We start from the raw sequence: 25,953 nt of genomic DNA, 5'->3' as shown, positions 1-25,953 counted from the left end.
CGTTCAGAAATAATTAAACGAAGATTCACGCGAGAAAGTTAGTTACTTTTAAGGAAAAAATGATTGAAATTTTCAATATTGTTCTCACTTACCACTACAAAATGATTTTTATGCAAATATTTCAGCATTCAGATTTCTGTTGCTCACTTGAGTCGCCTCAAAGAGAAAAGTTTGCCCAATCAACCGAAGTTTAAAATTGCCAACATTATTACAAACAATTTCATACATACACATCTTCACATCACATTAATATTTCGAAACTTTAATTTTTGTTTAAAAAAAAAAAACAAATCAAAACTAAAACCTAAGAAAATACTGAATATTAATTTATGTTCGTATCTCATTATAGCAAGTGTCCGATTTTGAAGATCCCTATAAAGGCAGTAACACGTACATTTTCTAACACAAAGACGAAAAGTATTTTTGCAAGATACAATACAAAAACGCAAAAAAATAAATAAATATTGCACTTGAACAACAAAACTTTCATATAAATGTACATAATTGTCTTCTTACTACAAATATACCTGTATAACTGTAAACTAAGGTGCATTGAAATGTTGAGATATTTTCGGAGAGGTAAATCGAAATCAAATATTTCTTAGCTTGCAAATAACGTAAACAGTTAAAAATTAGTAGAATTTGAGATGTTTTGTTTAGCATTAAAAGTTGTGGGAACTCCAATTTCATTTAAAAACTCGTTTGTTTTTCTGTCGTGAGCTTGCTGTTTTGCATTATTGTATACTTGTATGTACAGTTATACGTACTCTATACAATTTATTGTTTTATATGCTTTTTGAGATTTATGAAATTATTTGTTGTAATTCAGTTGAATTTCTGGATTTATGTCTTTATTTTTCAAAGAAAATCAAATTCTTGATGTTTTTTCTTGTGCATTTCGTTTCGGTTTCATATTTCACCTATCACATTCATATTCTCTCGTTAAATACTTTCACCACACATTTCATTGCTCATATATACATTTGTTGCGTTTTAACTAATCCGATGGTATACATAAAATATCTATTTACAATTACTTTGGATTTAAAAAATAGATTCTCAAAATCTCATTCTAAGTTATTAAAAGCGCACTGCCCGACAGAAAAATAAATTACTTTCGATAGCTTTCAAAATCTTTGAATATAATAAAAAATTTGCCAATACTAACACACACACAGCGCTTCGATTGCTTTAATGTAATTTGCAGTTTCACTTGATTTGTGGGCTTTAGTGAGAGCTTTCTATGAAAGCTTTATATGTATGTATTCGCAAAATATCTTGTTGAAAATAACTTCCTATTTCTAAGGAACAGCGAAAATATGCTTAGAACCGCATGAATTATGTGGTAATTTATATTTAAAAATATGTATAGTTCCACCTGTCCTTATTTCCCGCATCGCACAAGAAAAGAGTCAATTAGAAATTTGAAACTGCGAAGATCTTCTAAGTTCAAATCATCGTTCAAAAACGTTGTATGGAACTATTCACCGTTTGTAGAAATCAAGTTTTCAATCGAATTTGAATTGATCATGATGTCACTGCCCAAAATATTCGCACCTAACTCTTACTCTCTGAAGATACATTTTTCTTAATGATCACTTGTATCTTATCCGATTCACAAAAGACATGTTTTTTGTAATACTATGCATTGCCGAGGTGATTAAGATGCATTTTTACGAAGTAGAAGAAATTCCTGTCCGAACTTTCTCACTAGATAATGTTGCGGCTGACCCTGGACATAAGTTCGCAATATTTCCATTTGTTATTCGAATGTAAAATGGTTAAGTAACGGAAATATAGTTTTTCGGACAAAGAGCAATTGACAGAAAACTGCTCTGTGGACCACCCTTCCCATATCATTATAATGCGTTAATTGGACCAGTTTCAAAAGTTCTGGGATATCTTTATAATAGGTTGTCAAAAAAGTCTTGCGGTATTTTCGCTAGTTGGCGCTGAAAGAGCGTAGTTCTAGTTTTATTCGTCGCATCGGGTCATGCTATACCTTTTTGGAAAGCGATACAGTTTCCATTTCCACCGCACAACGATGGTTTCAACGTTTTCGTTCTGGTGTAGAGGTGGTCGAAAAGGCGCCACGCTCCGGAAGGCCTGTCGTCGAAAATTGCGATAAAATCGCTGAATTGGTCGAAAGAGACCGGCATAGTAACAGCCGTAGCATCGGTCAAGAGCTGGGCATGAGTTATCAAAAACTCATTTCAATTTCAACAAAAAAAAAAAATTCATAAAAATACCGCAAGATTTTTTTGACAACCCATTATATCTAGGTACTTCGTGAAATCAGAAAAAAAATAGTGTAGCTTTTGAGGAGAATTTGGCTTGAAATATTTATACTCTTCTATAATTTGGAGTGTTTACAATACCATTTATTTGTCTGCCGATAATACCTGTTACAACTAACAACCTTCCAGAAACTGTGAATGCCAATTTAATTTGCTGCTTGCTAACCAAATACTGCTGCAAGATCCCAGAAAATAAAATGGCATATTGGAAAATAAATTTTAAAATGATAATACAAATTACTTTTCTCACAAAATGGTACACTTTAGCCTCTGAGTGCTGCGGAGTTCGATGATGAGCTAATCTACGCTGATTTAGAGAGTCAACATTATGGACCAATCAACTACAAGGCCGCCTCGATTTATGCGCTAGTGAAAAAGGATAAGAAAAATGGTGCTTTGAATGAGGTGAAAAACTGAAGGAGTTGAGAAGTAAAAGTTGAACTCAAAAGTAATAGCAAAAGTGAATTCATTTGTTGTTGTAGTGGGAGAATGTATACCAAGCGGGCGCTCGGTACATACTTATGTATATTCACCACTGTACATGCTCCGTTGAATTCCTTTTTTTTTTTTGGTTTCCGCTCAAACAGTGCATTTTATATTCTCTTTTCGTAACAATGAGTTGCTAAATTTAATTAGTTTTTGACAGGTAAAAAGTAATAATTTCTTTATTAGCTTTAATTTTGTAAAATATGTATAATATGTTGGAAATTGTCAAATATGAGCTTCTGTGCTAGAATTAACCTTAATAATAGTTGGAAATCTATAAATAAATATGTGGACAAAAAATTATATGAAACTAGTATATTTATTGATGAATAAACAATGAGTAAACGAATTTCATACTTTTTAAAGCAACTAAAACTAATGTAAGACTAAAATGATTAAAATCATATATAAACCAAAAAAATTTATAATGATGTTGTTTTTATTGTAAATCAAACTAGTTTAAGGAACCTAAAAAAATTGAAGTGAAATGTAAAACAAAACTTAAATGAACATATGTAAATGTTAATTTCGCCAGCCACTATAACATATGTACATGTTTTGGCGCAACATCATATGTCCATTTCACCACGGAGAAATTTTTGTAAAAATACCTTTCACTTACTTAATCTAAAATTAGATACATACATACATATATGCCAAATTCAACGACTCAAAATATGAATACCACTACATACAGAAACCGTAATTCACATCACTTCTACAGTGTCCTTTATTCTCCCGCGTATCTAGCCGACTAATTCAAACAGGAATTGTACATAAACACAATTTCATATTTACATACACTATATAGCATAAGATCACAAACAAAATAAAAAAGATTAAAGCAAATTTGTACGCAAACTCACTACTCCATAGGCATTAAGGATCACCATCAAGAAATTGGATTGTGGAATTGAGAGAGCGCTCTTAAACGCTGTGCTCAATTTTGAAATGTGCATGATTTGAAACGAATAAAATTAGGCAACTAAGTCACAAGGTCTTAAAATCTTAATCTGTATGTAAATTTATGCTCGCATTAATAATAAATATACGATTAGCATGAAGCGAAAGGAATTTTTCTACTCAAGAGCAAATTACGAACAAATATTAATATACATACATATTTACATATATAAAATGTAGCTACTAAATATTATAGGCAAATTAAAGAACAACAACTACCACAGCACTCATAGTTTTGTACATACACAAACAACAAAAACAAAAATATAAGTCTAATTCAATAAGAATCACCATTGCAATTGTATGCATCAATGGCATAACGGTAAATAGGCTAAGAAAAAAGTATCAGTGGAGTGGCGTTCTGAATTAAAAGTACAGACACTAAAACCCATTAATGATGAGTGTAATTAATAAAATCAAGGTGAAATTAAAGGTTCAAAATGTAAAATTATTTTTGTGAAAAACAGATAAGTGAAATTAAATATTAAAAAACAAATTACTAATTTGTATAACATTATAATTTACATAAAACTTAAATAAAAATAATAATTTTTTTCTTATGAATTTGAAACAGAAAATATTTATATCAAATTAACAAATAAGTATTTATTTGAAAAATATTTTATATGAAAAAAATTATACCAAAAATATGTAGCTAAAAAAATTTTACTCATTTGAATATTTTGTTCTGACTGCGAGCTATAAGTATCGAAAGATTATTATCCTTATTTTCGAATTAACAACAAACCGAAAAGTTCTCTTGAAATCGCAAAGTAAGCTATGAATTTATGCATTTATGAAATGTTAATGCCACAGCAAATGGAAATAAATAAAATTTATTAAAGAGTAATATTTGATAAATTAATCAATAAAATATAGACTTCATTAAAGTAAACAATGAATTGCAATTTGTAGCTACTGCAATGGTAAATCATTATGCGGATTATGGTTTTTGGTTATGCAAGAAGATTAAACACGATTATTAGGCTGACGATATTGATAACAAATTTAGACTTCAGTATATAAAAGTGAATACAAATAAATGATGAAAATAAAAGGAAAATCAAAAATTTGAAAACAAAAATATTTCATTTCAATACATATACATACATGCATGTACATAATTGTATGAGAGGCATTTAATGGAAAAATTGAGGTAAGTTTTGAAAACAAAATGCTCTGAAGAATTATTTGGCCACACAGTTTTCCGAATATTTAATGTAAGATCATTCTATGGTAATAAAACTCGAACGAGGGTAAAAATATTGAAAATGGAGATTGGAATCCTAAGAAACCAGTGCATTCCTTTTTAGGAGAGGCTTTTGGATGAAAATGAATTCATACTGGTGACTACAACACTCCGTCTATTATTAAGTATCGCAATAAAACTAGAGCGTCTATACTTCAGATTTATAATTTATTTTTAATGCATTGCAGGAACTCACTGCACGGTAGTTTCTTAATAATAAAGCAGTTTTTTTCAGGAAATCTTTCGGGTCTTTCTGAAAATATCATAGAAGTTGTAAACACTTCTTCATTTTTTAAGAGCAGGTGCAAGCACCGTGAATATTTCACAACTAAAGCGAATTTCAAAGTGGTAAGGCGATTCAATACACTCATTTAAATTCCTTTTTAAAGTTTTTGAAGTCAAAGGTATTTATTTTACTATATGTTGCAATAAGCTAGCGTTGAAAACGATAACATTGAAATGTTATGGAAAATATTGGAATTGTGGAAATGAAAAAATACATGATTTTGGGAAGATATCCACATACATATCTTCTTCTTTACTGGCGTAGACACCGCCTACGTGGTTATAGCCGAGTTTACAGTGGAGATCTTCCATTTCCTTTGCTTCCTCCAGCGGGTACTGCGCCGGGTATCAATCCATTCGGAAGACATGACCTAGACAGCGTAGCCACTGTCTCTTAATTCGCTGAACTATGTCAATGTCGTCGTATATCTCGTACACCTCATCGTTCCATCGACTGCGGTATAAATCTTCCGCAGAGCTCTTCTCTCGAAATCTCGTAACACCGACTCATCAGATGTTGTCATCGTCCATGTCTCTGCATCTCGTACCATACAGTAGGACGGGGATGATAAGAGACTTGTAGAATTTGGTTTTTGTTCTTCGAAAGAGGACTTTACTTCTCAATTGTCTATTCAGTCCGAAGTAGCACCCATTGGAAAAAATTATTTTGCGTTGGCTTTCGAGGTTGATGTTAATACTGGTTCCAAGGTAAATGAAATGATCTACGACATCGCAGTTATGACTATGGGAGCCAATTCGCGAGTGTGACAGGAGACATTATTCCATCAGTGTTAAACTTTTCTGGTTTCTCGGCGAAAACGTGCGACAAGTAATTTTCACAAACTTCTCTTGAAGCCTATTCTACTCCATTAAGGGAGTTCTGCATTGACCGAAATATATGGTAGTCCGATGATGCAAGGTCAGGGCTAAATGGGGGATACATCAAATGTTCCGAGTCATTAAAGAAGTCCTTTCTGTTGATCAGTTTTGGCATTTTTTTCGATTGCTTGCTTCAGTCTCATCAGTTTTTGATAGTAAAATGTAAAATCAATCGTTCGACTAGGCTGGAACAGCTCATAGTGGATGCTTTCTTTCCAATCCCACCAAACACTCAGCATAACGTTTTGAGGTGGCAATCCTGGCTTTGCGACCATTTGTTGAGCTTAACCACGCTTGGACCATGATCTTTTTCACACATTATTGTCGTATTTGGTCCACTTTCCGTCTCCTGTAACGGTTTAGAAATGGTTCGATTTCATTTCGTTTTAGCAAAGAATCGCAGTTGTTAATTCGGTCCATTAAATTTTTCATAGAAAATTTATGTGGTATACAAACATAGAGCTTCTTTTTGTAGCCGGCCTTTTTTAAATGGTTCAAAACCGTTTGATGGTTAATGTTAAGTTCCTTAGCGATATCATAGCTGCTAATGTGACGGTCCTGGTCAACCTTTTCCATAATTTCATCGAAGCGACCGAACCGTTTAAGGTAGTCCAATGGCTTCAGTTCTTGAGTGACATCCATTTTATACGGACGCAAGCCCAAATCTCTTTTTCAAATCCACCAAATTGGGATTTAAGACAGTCCCAATTCTTGAGAATGTCTTAAAATAGACAGATTGCGGTCTTGAACAACACCTGCTTGGACGGCAGCAATACTATCTTTAGATCATGTGCTTATTTATCTTGTTGGCACACGAACATTAGGTAAAGAATATGTAAATTTTCAACAGTTCAACAATAGCGAGAAGAAGTAGACGCACGAAAAGTTGCAATTGGGGAATGATTATTTTGATAATAAAAAGATCAAGTTGTAAACGCAGTGTCTCCAAATTAAATGTTAGTAAAAATGAAGGAGGGTGGAGTCGTGTGTAGAAGTTCACGCTAGTGAGGAAAGTTCTCAGATCGCCATTCACTTGGGAGTGACCAAAAACGATTATTTTATTCTTTTACATATGGCTCAAGCAGCTCAAGACATCCGGTTTTAGACCAAGTATCCTCTGGGTAGCCTAAGAACATCCGTTCGAAGGCGAGCTAAAGTTAGAAGGCGAAATATTCCCTACACACGGTTGTGCGCTTGGGATGGGACCCGCCACGCAAACGTCCCCAATGAAAAGATACTAACTGCCTCGGATCAGAGACTCCCTGTTTGCTGACGACCAGAGCAAACGAAACCAGGATTATGATTTGGAGGCATGCACCTGGAATGTTCGGTCCCTTAATTGAGGCGCAAGTTTGGTGTGGGATTCGTAGCGGGAGAGAGACTCCGTCGACGAGTACTATCATTCACTGCGGTGGATGAACGTCTAGCCACAATCCGCACCAAGGCTAGGTTCTTCAACAGCAACAGTCGCTAAATTCAGCCTCCACGAGGAAACCCATATGGGTTGAAACTGATCGATTTCGCCGGGGGCCGAAATATGGTTATCTGTAGTACTAGATTCCTGCACAAAAAATTCATCAAGCTACCTGGCTGTCTCCGGATCGAAAATCCACCAACCAAATCGATTATGTTGTGATAGACGGAAGACACGTCTCCAGGGTTCTAGACGTGCGTACGGTCTGAGGTCCTAACATTGACTCGGACCACAATCTCGTTGCAACCAAGATTCGCACCCGCCTCTGTGCAGTAAAAAACGCACGTTAACAAACACAAGAAAGGTTCGACGTCGAGAAGCTGCAATCACAACAGACAGCGACCTCTTCCAAAAAGGTCTGATGCCACCGATTCTTGCTAAAGCAACATCTGGGTAAGACTGCCTGATCACATCAAACGTCTCTGTGGCAGATTTACCAAGTTTCACATAGAATTTTGTAGCGTATCTCTCTCTAACGAACGGCTTGCACTACTCACAGAAACAAGTCGCGCGAAAATGTTTGTCCTGACTCTCCAGGTGCTCGGAGACAACTGACCAGCCGCTCGTTCGTTAGCTACCGAATCCAGTCGTTGCGCGAATGGTCCGAAGTACAGTCGCGGTGGAGGAAAATCAGTCCCATTACATTCCGTAGAAACCCTATAATTCGATTTCATCCATTTTCACACTGTCGGTTGGAATTCTTGTAGTATTTGCGCTGAGGTTGTTGTAACTTTTGTAGTTTAAGAAATAAGTACATTCATCTTATTAGAGAGCGGGTCCACTCCCACTTTTTCAAAAATGTATGCACACAGTTGCTCCTTACTACTGCGATTCCCTGATGATTATTTAGAGCTTAATTTTGGCCCTTTATAGGTTAATTGTGATTTTTGGGCATGGCAGTGATCCGAATACGTCCATCTACGAACTCGTAATTTTGTACATAGAAACCCGCATGCCAAGTTCTATCAAAATATCTCAATTTTTGCTCAGGTTACAGCTTGCACGGATGGACGGACGTTCGAACAGATACAGTTTACAGATAGACATTCACACGCACTTAAATTTTTCTCTTCTCCTGATCATTTATATATATATAACCCTATATCTATCTCGATTATTTGGGTGTTACGTACAAACAATAATTAACAAAACTATTACACTCTGGACCACAGGTTGCAAGGGTATACAAATTATGATATAAACTTCTCTAACCATCCAAGTATTAGGGCTCACGCCCTTGAACCATTCGAAACAACATCAATACAATCTGACGGTTGCTTTAATGGATTAATAGGAGTAAGGTTAATTTAAGAGGCTAATCCTGTTATAAACGCTAACAGTGATCTCACTTGGGAATCTTAGACCGCCGATCCAGTGCACACAAGACTCTCATAGGGCGAAAAAGCGCCTTGAGTCTACCACAAATTTATTGAGATGGTTAAGAACAGTTTCGACTCTCTTCTTATTAGTCAAAATTATGACTATCGAAACTTTTTATCCTCAGTATACATAGTAAAAACTTATATATTTTTACCTCACCTTCTTCTATACAAATTTTATCATTTGCGTGCGATTGATTTGTTACCCTACCTTATCGACATTTTTGTCGAAAAAGGGCATATGGCATGATGCTTAGTGGATCTCCAGCGTTCTATTATATGCCAAAATGGTTAAGGTTCCAGCTATTCTGCTAGAGTCAAGCGCCCGAGCAAGCCTAATACTATTAATAGTGAAGAGAGATACTTATTGTCTAACTGAGCTTTGAGCGAGCTCAACTGTAGAAATTTCATTTCTGCCTTACAAATCACGCCGTTACCAGGTAGCCTCCTGTACATCTTCCCACAGAAAACTCCTCCTCCGAGCCTCGACCCATTCATGAAAAAGCTTACTGCGTCTCTTCTCTAGCAACTCTCCTCGTCCACATATCCCTCCTCGGTGCTTGAGCAGAGATAAAGCTATTAGGAGTAAACTGCTTGGCGCAGTGCTTAAAAGGAATGCAATTGAAGAATGAGATATTTTCAGAACATCCATGTGTGGTCCCTTTCATATACCCAGATTTGGTGAGTAGCTCAGCTCTTACCAATATAAAGCAAAACATGCTTTCCGTAGTCTCCCCTAAAGGATCGCGCTCCATTAAAGCTCCAGCTGATTCACCTTATCAAAGTAAACCTCGTGTATGATTTTATGCGCTTTTGTTCGCCCCGTTGGATACCAGATTGAGGTATCCTTCGATTAGCTCGTAAACGGTATCTAGAAATGTTTTTTTACCATAAGAGCACCGTCGGCAGCTAAGGCACTCTTCGAGTTCTTTCTAAAGCATAAAAAGTTCCATGAGGACGATTCAGTACCTGTAATTTAGGGCTCAGTGAATAAAGGCCTAACGAACTAACGCCTAATTTTTTAAAAATGAGATAATGCCTAAACAAGAACGCCTAACAAGAAAGAGAAAGAACGTCTAACTTTAAAAATGAAGGAAAGCCTAATTTTAAAAATGAAAGAACATCTAAATTGTTAGGATTTCTTTCCTTATGTAATAACCCCTAATGAAAGAAGACCTAACAATTCGAATTAAAATACTTAGAACTTTAAGAAAATATATTAAGCTCTTCATCAATAAGAGCTTTAACAAATTTGAAAAAATTTCCATTTTTTTGAATGATGCGGCCAATAACTCCGTTATAGGCCTCGACAGCTGATGTAGTCCGTGTTCTTTTTAAGAAAACCGAAAATACTTCGGGTGTCACCTTGAAAAAAACAACAACAAATTGCTTTTATGATTTTGAAATCTTATAATTTTCCCTTTTACAGAATGTTTACAAGGTGGTGTATGCATTTTGTAAAAGGCAAAACTAATGCCTTCATTTTAACATTTTGTAAAAGGGAACTTACCTTTCGCAACCATGAAAATCACACTTTTAGCAAAATAAAAAATCGCCTAACATTAATGAAAGAAAGCCTAACAGTCAAAAATGAATAAATACCTAATTAGGCGTTTCCTCTTTTGTGATTGTTAGGCTTTCTTTCATTATGAAGAATCACCTAACAATTTTAATGAAGAAATTCCTAAAATGTTAGGCATTCTTTCATTATGAACAACCGCCTAATACCTATATGCAATTTTTAGGCATTATTTCTTTTTTTTTAGGCGTTAGTTCGTTAGGCCTTTATTCACTGAGCCGTAATTTAGTATAAATCACCTATGCATTATTTATGGCAAGGTCTGGGATATCAAAAAATAATCATATTTAATATTTGTTTTTTTTTTTGGTCTTACGAACGATTTCATAGGAAACATATCATTTAATCAAGTAGCACTGAAACGGAATTTATAATAATACCCAACGATTACCCTCCTCCCGCCCAACCGACAAGAGGGGCTCAATCCACAAACGAGCCGAGTCATAATAGTAATAATTGTTGCCATCGTAAGCTGCTCAGCTACAAAAACAAAAATTTCAACAGCCCAAATTATGAATTAGATTAAAGTAAGTTTATTATTTTTAAATGTTACTTGTTAAGCGTATATAAAATAATTTTTTTAATGGTAAAGAGTGAGTCTGTTAGTTCAAATGTTCTGGAATGAGAATTGAAATCGTGACATATACGGCGGAATGGTTCGCTTAACTAAAAATTTGTTCTAGAAAATTTTAAAAGTAAAGGTCTAAACTGCCTGGTAGAGCGAGCGAGAACATTAAAATTAATAACAGGTAAGAGAGATGGGCTACAGACTGACCCATTCACGAGTTTTACAAGAAATATTATACCAAGCATCTCCTTATGACTAGCGAGTGTAGGGAAATTTATAAGTTTTAAACGGTTAGTGTAAGGGGGAAGATTTAAACTGGGATCCCAATGCAAATGACTTAAGGCAAAAGGTAAAAATTGTTTTTGAACGGACTCTAAATTCTCCAAATGGAATTGGTAACTAGAAGATTAAAATTGAGTTTGGGGTCCATAGTTATTCCCAGATCAACAAAACTGCGTACTTGCTCCAACCTAAAGATTTGTATTACATATGAAGTTGGGTTTACAGATCTACGTGAAAAGCACTTCGCTTTACATTTCTTAGAGTTCAATGGAATGTCATTTCTAACACACCAAGAAACTTGGTTCATTAAATCTGTTTGCAACTGACATCTTTCGTTATTTGAAGTATATGATTTAAAAAGTTTTACATCGTCAGTATATAATAAAACTATTGAATACTTAGTAACAGATGATATGACATTAATAAATAAGAAGAACACAATTGGACCAATATCGCTGCCTTGAGGAACGCCTGATGGAACATTGATTACGTCAGAAAAGGTATCGTTAAATTGAACTTGTTAAATTCTATTACTAATATAAGAAGCACGAAAAGCATACCCAACGGTTGGAATTTAAGTGTGCTATGCCCAATCCACAAAAAGGGAGACCTCACAATCTGCGCCAACTGCCATGGGATAAACCTCCTCAACATCGCATATAAGGTTCTATCGAGCGTATTGTGTGAAAGACTAAAGACCACCGGCCACACACTGATTGAACCTTATAAGTGTGACTTTAGACCTGGCAAATCAACAACCGACCAGATATTCACCATGCGCCAAATCTTGGAAAAGACCCGTGAAAGGAGAATCGACACACACCACCTCTTCGTCGATTTCAAAGCTGCTTTCGACAGCACGAAAAGGAGCTGCCTTTATGCCGCGATGTCTGAATTTGGTATCCCGCAAAACTAATACGGCTGTGTAAACTGACGTTGAGCAACACGAAAAGCTCCGTCAGGTTCGCGAAGGACCTCTCCGAGCCGTTCGATACAAAACTAGGTTTCAGACAAGGCGACTCCCTATCGTGCGACTCCATCAATCTGCTGCTGAAGAAAATAATTCGAACTGCAGAACTTAATCGAGCAGTTAAAATCTTTTATAAGAGTGTACAGCTGCTTGCGTATGCCGACGATATCGATATCATCGGCCTCAACACCAGCGCTGTTAGTTCTCCTTTCTCTAGACCGGACAAGTAAGGAAAGCAAATGGGTCTGGCAGTGAACGAGGGCAATGCGAAATATCTCCTGTCATCAAACAAACAGTCGTCGTTACTGTTGGCAGTCATAACTTTGAAGTCGTAGATAATTTCGTTGAAACCAGCATAGAAGCAACAACAATGTCAACCTCGAGATTCAACGCAGAATAACTCTTGCCAACAGCTACTACTTCGGACTGAGTAGGCAATTGAGAAGCAAAGACCTCCCTCGACGAACAAAAACCAAACTCTATAAGTCACTCATAATTCCCGTCCTGCTATATGGTGCAGAGGCTTGGAGGATGACAACAACTGATGAGTCTACGCTGCGAGTTTTCGAGAGAAAATTTGTTTGCGCACAGGCCACGGCGAATAACGCATTCGATGGAACGATGAGCTGTACGAGATATACGACGGCATTGACATAGTTCAACGAATTAAAAGAGAGCGGCTACGCTGGCTAGGTCATGTTGTCCGAATGGACGAAAACACTCCAGGTCTGAAAGTATTCGACGCAGTACAAGCCGGGGGAAGCGGTGATTGTCACTAGGCATAGTAGACTTATATTTCATAGCGGACGAAAAATTAGAAATCTTGCGTTTGGGGTTAACGAAACCATAAACAATTTTGCATTACGTATAATATTATTTTTTACTTTGTTTATATATTTATTGTAACATATTTTGTTAAGTTCAGAATATTTTGAATAGCCAGCAACTAAACCAGTTTTTTTAAAAAGTTTAAAAGCACGAGATTTTCTATTTTTTTATTTACATAACTCCACGAAAACCATAAATTAGAACTCATTCTTTGAGTAACGTAGTTTCATTAAAATGGGAAGCACTAAATGCAATATTGCCACTGGAGTCTGGCCAAGTTACTTTAGAAAGTTCGTAATTGGTCTTCTTAAAATTAGCTTTAGCAAAGTTAAACCGAGAACAAAGGTCTTGTATATTATTATGAACAAAGTTGGCCATGATTTCTATATTAACATCCAAAACAAGGTGACACGAGTCCTCTGGCAGAACCAAAGGATCATATCGGACAACAGAGAACATTGGAGCTTTATTGTATACAATAATTCTCGGTTTTCAAACAAACCTTGTGTGTCTGTTAGTGTATGATTTATATATAGGACGCGTTTATATAAAATTGCCTGGATTCCGATCCTCTGGTTGATGATTTAAACCTAAAAGTTTTTCCATGGCTTTGATTTCTGGAAGATGAAAGAGTATGATATGTTCGGTTGCACCTGAATTTAGCCCTCCATTACTTGTTTATATTATATTACATTACTTTTCTAAGTAATTGTAGGAAAATCCACTTTCAAGACGTGTAAATCAGCGAAATTACACACCTGATGTTTAGAGAGGGCTCCGATAATATACATTTAATAATTTGATAGAAAAATTCATGTATAATATGTATTTTATAGCATAGTTTATTTTAAACCGTTTTACTCGTATCAGCGCTATGTATAAGTGGCTGGACTTCGCCAAGGGAATTTTTAGATTAAGCAAGTAGGGAAGGGCTGGGTTCGTGTGCGGTGTCAGAACGGAACTCGCCTACTAATCATAAAAATTTTGATATTTATATATGCACGATATATGTATCTTTGCTTATCTCCATTAGATTTAGATATGTATTGCAAGCAGCAGTTATTGTTCATTTCGATTTGCCCATAATTTAAGTCTTTGCATGAATGAATCAATAAAATTGCTATCGTCGAATTGTGGTATTGTGGTTGAAAAGTATTGCAACTGAGGTTGCAATTTCGTTGTTTAAACTTCATTTATTCCTGAACATTTAGCCAAATTATAGATTTGTTTTTGTTCAAAAATGCGTGAATTTGATTTCGCATTGCTGGCACAATTTTAAGAGAAAGCGCCAGACACATAGCAAGCAATGGACCAAATGAAATCAATAACAAATTCATATAAATATTTGTGTGTGGATGTGTGTGTACAAAACGGAAACAATCGAATGCTAAATGAATGCGCCGACAAAAAGTTACAAACGCAAACAAATTATTTTACCTATGTTTATATAAGTGTGTGCATGTGTTTGTGTGAATTTGTCTGCGCACGTGTACAAATGAGTTTATCCAAGCAAACCATGTTGAGTGTCGACTTTGGCGGGAAATGAAAGCACAAAACGGAAATAATTTTGGAATTTCCATACCTTGAAAGCGGAAATGACTCAGCAACTACCGGCAATAAGCGAGCCGGTTTATTGCATGCGGCTGGAGGCGAAGGTGGCAAAGCAGGACCATGTTGTCTGCATGGACTTTTGAGCGCCTGATTCACCATGCTCTTTCAGAACGGCACTTTTTCTGTGCGCTTTGCGAAATTTAGCGGCAATTTTGGCCAACTGTATCATAAATTTGTATTTCCAAATCATTGGTGAATAAATTGCGCTAATTTGGTTGTGACCCAATTTCTTTTGGCAGTGCGCTCGTTAATTCAAACGAAATGGGTTAATTTTTGAACGGAAATAAAAATTTCATATTACTGCTGATAAATTATTGGAAGTTTGAAAATCCTGTTATAGAGTGTGCAAAAATTGTCAAAGCCTCTTCCAGTATAGAAACAACGGCTAAAGAAATTGTTGTTATTATTAACTAATTAAATGTATTTTAATATCTGTAATCAATATACCAAATGAAATGAAATGGCGTTTGGCTGTCGAAATAATTTTCGACACCTCCATTGACATTGTGAAACCCGTTATGTTCAATATTAAATTCGTCTTGAACATCTGGAGTGACACCACACACCTTTCGTTGAAAGCTTATATATCAGACGGAGGTGGCCCCGCCATCCAAAAGATTCAATCTACAAAAAGCCCTTTACCATTGTAAGAACTAATCAAATCGGATGATAACCCTGTAACGTTTTTGCTAAAAAACTCGTAAAAGCACGATAAATCAAAACTTCCATAAATGCGTCAGAAATTTAAAATTTTTAACTCGAGATCATAGGATCGACCGATTTAAACCAACTGAGCGAACGTGGACCACAACCACCCTTACCTAATACAATTCTAAATTCCATCAGATTTTTCACTCTTCAATGTAAAAATTATGCACCAATGAACGTATCCGGTTAAGACATTGCAGGAATACTGCCTTTGAAGCGTAGCAGTTTATGACTAAACATTCTCCATATCGGAACAAAACTGCATAGGCCCTCAGGAACCGGATATATGTATGAATTTCCTATTACGAACATCATCAACCTCACACATCATTAATATTTAATATATATTAATTCTAAGTGCCGTTTCGGCCATTTTTACTATGTCGTGATTTGTATTTTTTCTCTTCATTGTACTCAGTAATGTTTACAATTTCATCACTGAAAGATATAAACAAGAATAAAGATTACAAATTATTCCACTTTATTATCAAAATAATCGTTCTCCAATAGCAACTTTTCGTGCGATTTTTATACTCTCGCAACAAAGTTGCTAAGGAGAGTATTATAGTTTTGTTCACATAACGGCTGTTTGTAAGTCCTAAAACTAAAATAGTCAGATATAGGGTTATATATACCAAAGTGATCAGGGTGACGAGTAGAGTTGAAATCCGGATGTCTGTCTGTCCGTCCGTCCGTGCAAGCTGTAACTTGAGTAAAAATTGAGATATCATGATGAAACTTGGAGCACGTATTTCTTGGCTCCATAAGAAGGTTAAGTTCGAAGATGGGCAAAATCGGCCACTGCCACGCCCACAAAATGGCGAAAGCCGAAAACCTATAAAGTGTCATAACTAAACCATAAATAAAGATATTAAAGTGAAGTTTGGCACAAAGGGTCGCATTAGGGAGGGGCATATTTGGACGTAATTTTTTTGGAAAAGTGGGCGTGGCCCCGCCCCCCACTAAGTTTTTTGTACATATCCCCGAAAACTATGGCAGAAGGAAGCTGCACCCAGCCTTTTCTTAAAAATTGAAAATGGGCGTGGCGTCGCCTACTTATGGACCAAAAATCATATCTCAGGAACTACTCCACCGATTTCAATGAAATTCGGTATATAATATTTTCTTAACACCCCGATGACATGTGCGAAATATGGGTGAAATCGGTTCACAACCACGCCTTCTTCCAATATAACGCTATTTTGAATTCCATCTGATGCCTTCTCTGTATAATATATACTACAATGATGATAGCGGAATAAAACTTTGTACAAATACGGTATTTGAAAAATATGTAAATGACGGATAATGAAATCTCGATTATCACTTTAACATGCGAGAGTATAAAATGTTCGGTGACACCCGAACTTAGCCCTTCCTTACTTGTTCTATTTTATGGTCGTAATAAACATCTACGTGTTCTCGCTATAGTTGAATTATTCAAAATTTACATTTTCTTTATATAATGTCCAAGGTCCAATGAGACAAATAAGCGCACGATCTAATGAAAATATTACTGCTGCCAGGCAAGTGTTGCTTAAGGCCGGAATTTGTCGATTCCAAGACGTTCTCAAGAATTGAGACTGTCTGAACTGTCTCACTCAAGAACTGAAGCCATTAAAAAAGGGGAAATACTTTTAGGTATTTACAAAACTTTATTTTAAATAAGTACAGAAGGCCTAAGTTCGGATGTATCCGAACATTTCATAATCTTACAGCTTACCAGTGTTATTTTTCAGAAGTAGTAATATAGCATTATTATAGAATGTGTTGACTTGAAGTCACGAAAATTTGAAAAAAAAAAATTTATTTCCAAAGTTATAGTTGTTTGTGTTGACACAGTTCCAAAAAAAGGTACTAGCGGTGACAACCATGAGGGGGTATTCTACTCTAGAATTTTGAAAAATTCGTTTTTTTTTTTTCATATATTTAAAGTTTAGACCCTTAAGAACAGGATTTTTAAAAATTAAAATTATTTTAAGAGCTACAGTTACTTTAGTGACCCAGTACCTAGCCTGGTTCGGCCGTATCGAATTTTTTAAACGCGTTTTTCTCAAACTACTTTTTTCCACACGGTACCGGCATTATCTCAAGTTCTATATAACCGATTTACTTGAAATTTTGTGTGAACTTTTTTTATATATTTGTCGAAGTTTTTGTTTTTAATATTTTTAAAAAAATTCAGGAACTTCAAAAAAAGCGTAAAAAATGATTTTTATTTTCAGGCAGTCGCCATTTTTCAAAAAAAAAAATTTCGTGTTCCCTGAGGTGGGGACTATAACAGCATCCTTACTGATTAAGAATTTCTTTTGATTTTTTTTTTTCAGACTACCAGGAGAGTCAGGATCAATATCACCAGGATGCGTCATTTTTTTTACATCTGTCTCTCCCCCCTCTAATTATTTTAATTTTTAATATTTTTTTGTATTTTTTTTTTCTGTATTCTTAAGATATCAATAAAACCGCTATAAAAAATTGGATAGTAAAAATATTAATTGCCTTTTTTTACGACACTTCAAAATTACCTGAAATTCATGCTTCTAGAGTAGAATACCCCCATAAGTCCTTGGAGATTCATCTAAAATCAATCGGAAAAAATAAATTAATTTTATAAATAGATAAACTCGGACCTGACCGAAGGATTTTTTTTTCAGAAATTAACAAAATGGCGGCCTCAGGAAATTTTTGTCTTAATTTTTGGGAAAAAATCAACAGTTAATTGGTCTTAAAAAATCGAAATTTTTGAAAAAAATTGAAGGAATCAGGACCGAGTTTATTATGTATTCTAAAAGGTGTATAAATTTCATTAAAATCTACTGAGCGGTTTTTGAGTTACAGTTGTCACCAGTTCAAAAAACATAGTTTTGAGAAAAACGCGTTTAAAGTTTCACACTAGCGCTTTGAAGTGCCCGAGCTCTCTTTGTTATTTGTCGAATAACTCAAAAACTAATTATCGGATCAACGTGAAATTTTCAGAGAATATTTTTTAAATATCACACTTAACGAAAATGCAAAAAAAATATTTTTTTGAAAATTCTGACTTCTCCTAACTCCTTAAGGACTTGGAATACCTTCAGCAGCTAGCAAAACTTTATTTTAAAAATTTTTTGAAAAAATTCAACATTGTTCGACGAAATTGAAGTTGTATGGAGTCTAAGACAATTTATCGCCCGATAATCTTCCTTTTAGGCAGAAAGATGCACCGTTATTTTAAAACATGTATTCTCAATCATATTTGCCGATGTATACGGTATGAAAACAGCCGGAAGTTAGACAATTTTTCTATTATGTCTATGAGGACTGAGGGAATTATTGATCGGATTCGGCCTATTTCGGTACAGGAGCATATTCTGATCACATCAGATCTCTGATTTTCTATGATAAATCTCACAGATAGAAGTTCGCAGGGCTCCACAATTTTCGATTTATGGAGCCTTGAATAGTTTTGGGCCCATTTGGAAGATTTCTAGAGAAATATTCGTGCAAAATTTTATGCAGACACATTTATTGGTTCTTGATTATCTGGATCCGATGTAAATTCAAATTGCGTTATATGGGAATTATGCGTGGCAGTAGTACGATTTTGGCGATTTCTGTGATGTAATATAAAAATTTTCGTCGATTCCGGCGTAGTAGGTGGCGACATATGGGTAAAATATAACATACTTAGTTCACAATGCGGGTATACCAACTGGCGAACATTCCACCAGGTGAAATAGACCGAAAATAGATGAAACATACGACATCAATATTACTAACATAATTATTAATATTTTTAACAACAACGAGTCACCAAAGGCGAGGAAATAATCTGGTTTGCTCAACAATTGCTACGCACAACAGGGTCAAACTGTTGAATGATGAATGAGTTGGAGCCAGTATGCGTATGCGGTTGACAGTTGAGCTAATTAATGGCACAACGACGCCTTATCATTGTTGCATAACGGTAGCGGTCCGAAAATGTGTTGAAGTGTGATTACTGCGAAGCTTCGCAAGGGATGTATGTATATTTCAAGGATCTGTGTATAGCTGTAACTAAGAACAATGAAGTTGAGACGTCGTTAGTTAATCGATTCGACTGCTATAACGGAGCTTCAGTTAAAAGCTTTGAGAAATATTGCTTGCTCTGACCTGCATTCGTCACTTGTTCGATTTATTACAATATTTGAAGGGTATATTGCTCACAAATCACTATAATTAATTGCTCTTTGCACACTGGTGTTACTTAATACAGACGCAGATTTGTTGTATTATGTAGTATATATAAAGGGTCCTCTTCTTAGAGTTAATAACTTTAATTTGAAATATACACTCGGAGAAAAGAATCAAGTTGTCAATATTTTGCCTTTATTTGGTAAAGTACAACCAATTTACTGCTAAGTTTTCTTTTGATGGTTTTCCGAGCTTATATTGATGAAAGGATAGTTGGTTTACTTACACAGACTACTGACTTGACGTACCTCAAAAAAAAAGTAGCAGTAGTAGCAAACTAAGACACAGCTGATAATGTCTTGTTTGCTGCGGTCATTTCCATTTCTCATTTTCAGAATTTTGAAACAGTTTGCTGTTATAAGCCTTTGAAAGTGAACTTAAAGTATACTAATATACATGTCTATCTCTCCATAGCTATTATTTTAAGAAATCATGTATCTCCAAAAAAACACCTTTTATATGTATTATAGGCTTTGTGGCAATTGTATTGGAAATCATTTCAATTTGCTTGCTTTCATTGTTAAATAACATACAAGCATTAAGGTGGTCCAAATTTTCTCAATACTTCACACCACTCCACTCAAATACTCAACATTTGAAGATCATAGTCCAAATTTATGGCGGCTCTAGCACATTAATGATCCGCATACTTTCTTGTATCAATTCAATTTTTTTTTACAAAATAACAATGAAATAGCAGAAAATGTCAAATCAAAGACAGTTATATCATACCATATATGAACTTTTAACAGTAAGCTTAATTTTTTTGGATCGTGGGCATCCCCTTACCTATATTCGTTACTCCCACTAGATTATCTCTACTTTTAGAAGATTATGATGTCAAGATATCGACTTTTAAATGCATTAATGAAATAGTAAAATAAAAAAGATGCTAATTAAAATATATCAAAATAGACCACCCCTACATATCAACATACATATGTATATACATAGAGACATAAATATCACTTACATACATTTGCAACAACCTTCAGGCAATGCCACACACTTATTCTTCCCTTGACACTATTTATTTGTCCACGCATTAATCGTTCTCTCAGCGACCTTATTTGTAACTATGGCATAGTCCATACTCGCATTTCCAAGGCCATGTGAGTTATGTGCGAAAGTTAGGAGAGTTATTGCACGCACGAGAATTGAAAGTGGTCAGCGTGAGGCCTCTAATTCAATGTATGGCATGCGGTTTGCGGTTCGTTGACGTTCACAGTGGCCGTTCGTGAGGTTGTACAGTCATTTCCTGCATTCACAGTGTTGGAGAAATTACTGCGCTTCGGCGAGAGCCATTTGAAGGTGACGAGTGCAGCAAAAGTTCCACGTCAAAATAATAGAGACACTGAAATTCTAAAAAAACTTATGCCTAAGTAGATTATCGGTACAACCAAGGCGAATTGGAATGTAATTTTCATAATAATGTAAATTTGTTGTAAAAACCTTGCAAGATAAAATAGAAGCTACTTTCACCAAGTTCAAAAAGTTCAAATTAATGCGTTATATTACAAATTTTGAATTTTGGTTGTTGCTTTTATCTCAACTAAAGTTATAATGATGGTGAGCTTTGAAGAATGCAGTAAAATTGAACACATACCGCCAAATAGGGAAACATCTAACAGTAGAGTAATTGAATGTAAGTATAAGAATGTTTATATTTTTTTAAATTAAATATTATGAGACTTGAGCTCAAAAAATATTTTTATGCCGATTATATATGTATATATGAATATATTTATTGTATCCAAAAATTATAGAGATTGTAACTAGTCATAACGTAAGATACGCGAACTGTTTAATTTAATGGCAGTCATTAACAAAGTTTGTGCTCTTTCCTTTACCAATTAATCTGAAATTAACGCACTTAACAAACCATTCCAATACTCTGAATCGTAACTGTTTTTAATATTTGGTATTGTACTATATACCTATGGATATGCCGTACTCGCCGAAATTTTTTATACAATCAACTATATTGTTAGCTCGCTTTGATTCGGTAGTTAGTAGCCTTAATTGCAGTTGAATAGTGAATAATGTCTCAGTAAGAAGTTACATGACTTTTTACGAAAACAAAATGAAGTGGATATCGCTTTTCACAGTTATCACAGTTTTAGTTGAATTTCTACCTTTAAAGCCAACAAACGAAATTGCGAACCCTACCCTAGCTGATTGTCTATGAAATGATCCCTCTAGTTAGATTTAATCTTCAAAAGATATGGTATGAGACAAAAGCTACGCGAGATACCATTGTATGCATCGCTATTTTTTGGAGTTAGTCTTGCGTCCGGTAAAGCAACCATTTGTAATAGTTTTGTTAAAATCTAGAAGGATTCACAAATTATCTTGCATAACCGTAAATGAAGATAGCTGACACGTCAATTATATTAAAGTACCGCTTTGGTCAGCATGAAACTCTTTGGAAAGCGGGAGCGATAAATACTCATAATCGCTCAAAACCAAAAAAGGATGTGCCGCTTTGAGCTGTTCAAACTATCGATAGTTGGACCATTCGACAGTTTAAAAAACTGCTATCGATAGTATGGAGCTGCTCTGGGAGTCGGCGTTTTATAAAAAGGTAGATCTTTTATACATTTATGTCGTATGAATTGTATACTTAAAATACGTTTGATAGACTAGTGTATTCCTCAATAATACTATTGTTTTGTTTAAAAATAAAAATTTTTGAAGTATTTAGCCATTAGTGCAGTACTCCTATCAGATATTATCAATCCATCCTGGCTAAAGATCCTTTCCGCCTCTGTAAAAATTTAATTGATTAACCTGATATTCCTTAATGCCTCTGGGGGTACATATGAGTATGTATATTGAAATTCGGTCACGACAGAATGTTCTTATGATATGTGTCAATTTTATTCTCTCAAATCCTAAGTACTAAATATAATGGAGTTTTTTATAATTTTATTTTTCTCCCGTTCTTAATTCTTAATAAAATGCTAGGAAACCGTTGCGGCAAAAATTCTCAATTGTGAGGTTATGTTCAGTCGGCATTTCAGAACAGTAGAAGTACTTACCTAATTGTAAATATTTCCGCATCATTCCTTCTAACTCATCTAACACATAATTAAAGTTTAAATAATATTGAAATTTAATCTATGTATATTATTTTAAAAATTGTCTGTTCTAACGAATTTTGAAAGCACATGCACGCAGTCAAGCCAATAATGAAAGGATGAGGCTACCATCCATGCAAGCCAACTATCGGCCAAACCGCGGGTAATTACCTACCCAATAAGAATTGTCTGATAAAGTTTCAATGAGTTTCCTAAGGTCCAATTGACAATTCTAACTAAAACTATTGTGGACGTGTTATCGTTAACCCCTTTCTTACGCATTGGGCTTAAGAGTCGAACGGTGTGCATGTATTAGTTTCATATTTTAAAAAATATCGAAAGGAAGGAAGATAGGTGTGTCACCCTTAAAAATGGCCCACTATAAAATAGTATAATATTAAGGTCAAGTATTGCAAAATTCTTCTTTTACTTGTCGGCGTCTCACGTATGTGTACGAATAATACACAAACACATTAGGCATCAATAATTACTTTGGACTGGTAATTCGTACTCTGACCTTAAATTAAGAATGATAGGACGCTTTACATACATTTCATAAATATTTTGCCCTTTTCAATGACACCTAAGTATTATTAGGCATGTCCCTTAGACCCGAAAACACTATCTTGAAAAAAATATTATTACTATTATTATAAAATCTACAAAATGGCTTGTTTTGTATTATGATTGGTTGAAAAATGTTTTTATATTCTTACTTTTGTCGTAACAATTTAAGGTCGAAACGGGAAAATCAAACCCGAGTTCTCCCAAATGAATTAATACCTAAAACTCTTAAGGTTGAATATGAATGCCTCTGAAAGTAAGCGCCAGTTTGGTGAACTAAAATCGCCAATCAATAAAAGCTCATTAAGGAATTTATAAAATCTGGTAATCGCGCTGGATGAGGATAATTATTTTAAAGGAAGTACAATATTTATTGATAAACGAAAAAAATTTAATTCATCTTCAAAAGGGATGGAAAAATTTTTATTAATTTTACATTTAAAGCATCGAATAAAGCTTGACGCTGCGAAATTCCAGTCATTTTCTTGTTGCACAGTAATATGTTTACGCGTTGCATTAGATTGCCTGCAGCACGACAGTTCACGGAAATTATTCCAATGCAACGGCGATGCGGGCACGCCCACAGCGCGGCACACACACATATGTATGCTGGCGTCACTTTTGGTGGGCGTGTGCGTGAGCAATTCACTAGCTGGTGGGCGTTGCAGCAGGAATCCTCGACACATGGCTGGAGACGTCCCGAAATGCCGCCTGGGACATACACCACATTCTAAACATACGCAAGCTTCACACTTACATACATCTAGAGTCGGTAAATGCGCATGTGAGGCAACTTAATTATACCACATTCTGTTGCTATCTTGAGTTACGCGTGTGTGTATGCGGTGATGCTGTTGCCGCATGAGTCGTTCATCACTCGAAACAATGGTAATTTTTGGCGGCTATCGGCTGTGCGATTGCCTCGGCCACACCGCCGCTGCCGCTGATTTATGTGTTTAGGAAGCACGGAGCATTGCAGTTTCATGCAGCACGCCATGTGCATATAAACACAACATCGACTGAAACAACAACAACCACCGCAACGGCAAAATAAACCAAGACGCGTTATGGTCTCTGAATAACGGAAATGAAGTAAATAAAAGCATTTGTTAAGAACTGAACTTTGTCATTTCGGCGCGGAGAGAAAGCGCAGCCTTTTCATTGATTTTTCGAAAATTTAGACTATCGAAAGTTCATTTTAAGCTACTTTAAGCTATCATGAGGAATTTAATTACGTTTTAAATTTTGTGTATCGATTTATTTCAAAAGAGATGTTTATGCATTTTCTTCTGAAAAGGATATACATACATACATATTGAACAAAGGTGTACCAAATATATTGAGGAGCTCGCACCACTTCGGGTATAACCAGACATTTTACGCTCTCGCAGGTTAAAGTAATATAGGGAATTTTCGTACATATTTTAGTCAAAAGTATGAAGTATTTCTTCTATTATTTACAATCACAGGCAAGAAGGTACACTATTATTAGAAATAAATTACTTCTGAATTTCAATAAGATTTCTTCCATAATGACAGTTAGATGCAGTAGAAATTAAAACTGAATATCGAAAATATTTATGTTAGGTATTTGGAGACTATTGCCCCTATTTCATATCAAATCTGCTGTTATCACAAAATACTCTCTCCGAATTTTAATAATAAAACTCATAAAGTGATCGATATGTTAGGGTTTTTAAAAGGTTATAGTCCGATTTCGGCAGTTCTTAGGCGTTAGATTATAATCTCGAGGACACTTTTTTTGTAAAGTTTTACCATAATATCTTCATGTTTGATTTGTACTGTGAAATGAAAGAGTCAAATAGAACTTAAAAATTTGTTATGAGGGAAGTAGGCTTGGTTGTCAACCGCTTGGTTGTCAACCCATTTCCATAGTGTACAATGATGGCATGACCTCACACACCAAATTTGGACACACACACACCACACCACCTAAAGGCTCCCATTAAGCCCTCGTCCGACATCTTTGTGGCTTTTTTATTCAACATAACATTTATGTGGGGAGTTTTTCTGGTTACTATACGATCTTCTCCATTTTCCCAGTGTATAACTAATTGCTAGAAAGTGATTTGGAAGAGATGTATATTTAACCATTAATTGAAAAAATGCGAAATCTTATATAAGTATTTTTTTAATAGTTGCATGAGGGGCCTATGTTTTGGCATTTATGTTTACGGCACCAACCATATATGGCATTGATACCCAACGATTAATAACTTGTCGCATTTACAGACATCGATTCATCTACCCCATACGAACCCAAATATGGTGTAACTACTCTGACCTTTTTACCCAAACGAGCCGTTTGTAGAACTTTTATATTTAGATTGCAACGATTTTTTACTCTAATTGCTAAGAATATATCAAAATTTTATAACTGTAAGCAAAGCGCTTAGGAAGGTCTTCACCTAATTCTTAAAATTAAATGCTTTTTATTGTTCCCTCAAATTTTATGCAACCAAATTCCTTCAGAGTTCCGTTGAAGCATATGTTCGAGGTTGCCACAGTGGAGTTCGTA

At 35.2% G+C, this 25,953-nt stretch overlaps 1 protein-coding gene across 3 annotated transcripts in view; it reads left to right on the top strand.

The window, feature by feature from the left end:
* LOC120778691 (hemicentin-1) overlaps positions 1–4,222 on the top strand; it is a 532,407-nt gene extending 528,185 nt beyond the window's left edge. For 2 of the 3 annotated variants that reach the window (XM_040110644.1, XM_040110643.1), the window contains one exon: positions 2,565–4,222. In XM_040110644.1, the coding sequence (XP_039966578.1) occupies positions 2,565–2,714 (150 nt within the window). In that variant the 3' untranslated portion in view covers positions 2,715–4,222. Of the gene's footprint in view, positions 1–349; positions 1,981–2,564 lie in introns of those variants that run through there. The other variant, XM_040110645.1, reaches the window with a different exon arrangement.
* The last annotated feature ends 21,731 nt before the right edge of the window (positions 4,223–25,953 follow it).

This window comes from Bactrocera tryoni, chromosome 5 (assembly GCF_016617805.1).
Source record: "Bactrocera tryoni isolate S06 chromosome 5, CSIRO_BtryS06_freeze2, whole genome shotgun sequence".
Taxonomy (NCBI): Eukaryota; Metazoa; Arthropoda; class Insecta; order Diptera; family Tephritidae; genus Bactrocera; species Bactrocera tryoni.
This window is presented reverse-complemented; position numbering and strand designations above follow the sequence as displayed.